The sequence below is a fragment of the Urtica dioica genome, chromosome 4 (genome assembly GCF_054948205.1).
Source record: "Urtica dioica subsp. dioica isolate 48M chromosome 4, U.dioica_male_clone48M_v1_H2, whole genome shotgun sequence".
NCBI classification, from domain to species: Eukaryota; Viridiplantae; Streptophyta; class Magnoliopsida; order Rosales; family Urticaceae; genus Urtica; species Urtica dioica.
The window spans coordinates 29,128,328-29,132,999 of record NC_142759.1 but is presented as its reverse complement, the minus strand read 5'-3'; the positions used below and the strand labels follow the sequence as shown (position 1 = coordinate 29,132,999).

The window sequence follows — 4,672 nt, the reverse complement described above, 5'->3', positions numbered from 1 at the left end:
AACTATGGTATTCAAGATTGGCGAAATGAGTTTATACATCCAGAGTAGTAACCATGATATCTATGAGCTTGAGTTTTCTATCTTTTAAATACAAATGCATAGGAACATTGCTAAAGGGAGAAAGAAGTAAGGAGACAAACTTAGCATTGGAACACGCCTTCAATTTAATGATCGAATATAAGAGATGGACGGTTGTGTGTGTGCACACGTGTGACTAATTCGCATTAAATTATTTAATGTAACTAATAATTGATCTAGACAATGAAAGTTTTATTTCTTATGACAAATTTAGATATTTTAATCACAATTAGAGACTAAATTTTTAAAAAGATTAAAACACGATTAAATAAACAATTTAACACGATTATTAAATGGTTTAATTTAAATGGATATGGATTTGTAAAAAATTAAATGGTCGGATTTGGATTTAGATTTTAAACACGATTAATAAATGGTCGGATTTGGTTTTAACAATTTTTTTTTAAAACACGATTAATACGACACGGTTACGACACGAACACGAAATTGTCATCCTTTAAGTATCACAACTATGCCACAAACTCAAACCATTACAATTTTGAACCAATGTATATATATATATATATATATATATATATATATATATATATATATATATATATGTACCACTTTTTTTAGTAAATATATATACCATTTAAAAGGTACAACTTCAGTGAAATTGAGATTCATTTTTCTTTAATATATTCTTGCTTAATATTGATCCCATATTCTCTGTAACAATGTGACAGACAGTTGTGGTAGTCACATAGCCGTTAGAAGGTAGAGAGAAGATGACAAGTTCACGAACTAACTTGTGTAGCAAGTGATAGTTGAATTTAAATTAGTTATCATATTCGGTTGTTCACAGAAATGTATATGCAGTCGACATAATGAGGAAGAAGCAAAAAACAAAAACCTCTCAAAATCGATTGTGGCGAATAGCTTAGGTTTCACTGTGTTCGTTTCTGGTCTAAGCTTCATTTTCATCCACATCGAATATTGCTTACGGTTAAAGAAAGTAAGAAACCGATTCATGAGGTTATTTTCTTTGTTTCACTTCGTGTGATACGGGATGGAAGATTGGATTGAACGAATACCTAAAATTTCTCGGTAGGGTTGATTTTTCAATAATTCGAAAAATCGCATCTACGTAGTAATATTTTCTGCCAATAATTCAAATAATCGGATCTTTTTTCAGAAAATAAATAATTAAAAACAAAAGGACGCAGAAAATTTATACCTCGTTCATATATCAAAGAAAATAAAAACAAAAGAATGATTGGTAAAACCTAAAAGACAAAAGAGTGGTGAATGGTTGTTGAAAGAATTCTTCTTTAAACTGTTTACGATCAAATCACCAACAAGCTATGAAAAAGCAACAAATCTAATCTGAACTACGTAAGGTTTAATATTTTCACTTGAGTGGGATAAGCCACATCATAAGTGGCATGGAGACCAATGAAGAGATAGTAGAGAAGCATTACCGCGGTGCAGATGAAGAACCTCAAGAAAGCAACGGTCCCGAGAGAGCCGATGAGAAGAAGGTTGATACCAATCGACAGCGACGGAAGCCACGGCACGAGTGGGGCCCCCCAGACTTTCGGGGCCCTCTGGTTTGGAAGCAAAGCCATCCCCAGAGTCCCCGCAAACCAAACCGACCCAGCCACCGTATACCCGACCCAACCTTCTACGTTCGTGTTCCAAAGCACTGCAACAGCAATGGAAGATCCAATCACTGTGAAGAGACACCCGAGGAACTTGGCGAGCGAAGCCGTCTCGGTGGATTCCCTGTTGTAGTACCTGATAGGGAAAATATAACAACTGGGCATAAATTTCATTGATGAAATAGTGGGTAGTATTTATAATACCATTATCATGACTAAATAGTAAATAATTATAACAATACAAACTCGTAAGAGATGAGCAAAGATATAAACTAATAAACGAACAAGTGAATAAACAAAGCAAACGATGAATCAAGACATAGATACTCAGCTTTGGTCAAAAATTGTTCTACACAGAGATTGTACATCTAACGCACACACTGACGAATTCGCCATAGATAATGATAGATAACAAAATAATGGTAAATACATAATATTCTCTAATAGTACCTCCGGACCAGCAAGGCAACGGCCATGAGCATGAAGATCATGAGCGTACTAAACGAGAAGACGCTCGAGAGCACGTCGAGGCTTGTGAACAGCGAGATGATCACACTGGTGATCGTGACCAAGAGGGTCGCGTAGACGGGGGTCCCGGTTTTTGGGTGGACGAGGGCGAACCAAGGAGGAATCATGTGGGCCCGGGCGATCTGGGTCGTGTAACGGGCCTGGCCCATCGAGCCAACGAGCAGGCTCGTAGTCATTCCCTTGAGCGCGCATGCGCTCACCAGATACTTGGCCCAGCTCATCCCGATCTTCTCGAACGCGACCGAGTAAGCCGCGTTGACGTCAATCTCAGTATATCGTTGCAGCATCGTCAACGCCAAGGCCATCATGCAGTATATCACTGTGATCATGCTCATCGAGCCGACCAAGCCGATCGGGATATCCTTCGAGGGTTTCTTGGTCTCCTCAGCCATTGTGGCCACCATGTCAAATCCTGTGTAGGACCAGTAAACAACGGCAGCGGCGTTGAAAGCACCTTTCACTCCGTATGGGAAGAACGGGGCAAGATTCGAAACGCTGCCTCGAACGAATCCAACCACAATTATGAAGATGATGATCATGGATGTGATTATGGAGCTGATCCAAGTCAAGCAAGAAGTCCTCTTTGTCCCAGTTACGGCTATGCCGTTTGCGATCAAGAGGACTGCGACGGCGAGCGGGTCCAAGAGATTAAACCCTTCTTGGAATGAGTTCACTTTGATTCGGAGAAAGTCGGGGTTATTCCAGATCATGCTCGAGAAATACGAACTCCACGATCTTCCGAGCCCGGCCGCTCCTACGACGGCCTCAAGGAGGATATTCCCGGCCGCTATGAAGGCCACGAAATCCCCCAATTCGACCCGTAGGAACGAGAATGAACCTCCCGCGGTGGGGATTTCCACTGAAAACTCAGTGTAGCAGAAGACCGAGAGCAGGGCAGAGAATCCTAAGATTTCGACACAACAGAATAAGTCAAGAAAATGATCTTCTAGCATTAACCCACAGCTTAATTTTTTCCCAATCTCTCTATATAATATGGTGACTAAATTATTGGAATTGGGTCAAATGGCTACAAGAAGCAAACAGAAACTTTAAATATGCTTTGAGAACACTATAAATCAATACGATCTACTATACAAAAGTGAACTGATATTTGGTTCTTCAACACACTAACCTACGACTCAACTTTCCCAATATCTGCCTAAAGTATTGTGTTTAAATGATAGGATTTGAGTTAATTGACTAAATAAAATAGAAACTTTGAATATGCATTGAGAACACGTCAAATTAGTTCAATACACTACATACAAAAAAAGGTGAACTGGTTTTTGCACAGACAACGTAAACATCATAGAACAAGAAGAAAAAAAAACGCTGTATGGTAAAAAAACAGCGCAGAGTTCAGAAGCAAATCGAATTAATTAGAGCTAGAACTAGGGTCTATGACCTGAAATCGCATAAGAGAGGATGATCGCCGGACCGGCCGTCTCGTTGGCCTCTTGGCCGGTGATGGTGAAGATGCCAGAGCCGACGACAGAGCCGAAGCTGAGCCAAACAAGGTCCCACCACGTCAGGCACTTCTTCATCGCGTGCTCGCTCTGTTTGCGAAGCTGGACTAGCTCGCGTTCGTCCGTGGAACGGTCGAGGAGCCGATCCTTCAGCCGCGAACACGTATCCGATACGGCGGCGCCGTACGACGCGAGGTTCAAGAACGACGGCTCCGGGAAGAAATCCTCCTTGCTCAACCTCCAGTAGCTTCTCGGCCGTTCTTCTCCTTCATGTTCCGTCCGTACATCCATGGCTATTCCTCTCTCTCTCTGAAGTCTGGACTCGGAAGCGCGAGTGACGGAACGAACTGAGAGGCAAATATTGAGTTGCGATCTGATTTATATCTGATCCGTTCGATTTATTGCTACATTTGAGAATTTGAATTAATCGAACGGTGAGGACTTCATTTGAATTTCGATATTAATTACTTATGTCGCACGTTTACAATGAGTCATATTGTGATTATTTGCGAGCACGAGATATAATATTGTTATTTTTTTTTTTTTTAATATATGAATGTATCTTTTTTTTTTTTTTTGCTGTGATCTCGCTGGAGGTTTATGGGTTACTGATATGAAACCGGTTGAGCTTTGAAACGCTTATTTTATTAGAACATAGTTTTAAAATTAAAATACTTACAAATGCAATTTTATATCATCTTAAATACCTATCTATACAGCTTAATATAAAGTAAAAATGAAAATATATGACGAATCGGATCTAATACAATTTCTGTCTTATGTGCACTTTCAAAGTTTTTTCTGTATTTCAACAGCTTTTTATATTTGAAACACGTATTTGTTTTCTTTAAAAATGTATATATTTGTACGGGAAACGCTTATCACATTACATGCATTTATTTTTAAGAAATTATGATAGTAATGAATTATGCAATTATTTGTTATGATTAAACATTCCTAACGTTTAGATAATTAAAAAGTAAACAAAATAGAAGA

The 4,672-nt window shown here is 39.1% G+C and overlaps 1 protein-coding gene across 1 annotated transcript; it reads right to left on the bottom strand.

The window, feature by feature from the left end:
* Nucleotides 1-1,240: 1,240 nt before the first annotated feature.
* CAT8 (cationic amino acid transporter 8) lies at nt 1,241-4,020 on the bottom strand. Its single transcript, XM_089611009.1, has 3 exons — nt 3,616-4,020; nt 2,133-3,114; nt 1,241-1,818 (listed from the first exon to the last, which is right to left on the bottom strand). The coding sequence occupies exons 1-3, from the start codon at nt 3,965-3,967 to the stop codon at nt 1,413-1,415; spliced, it is 1,740 nt and encodes a 579-aa protein (XP_089467135.1). The 5' UTR covers nt 3,968-4,020; the 3' UTR covers nt 1,241-1,412.
* Nucleotides 4,021-4,672: the final 652 nt, after the last annotated feature.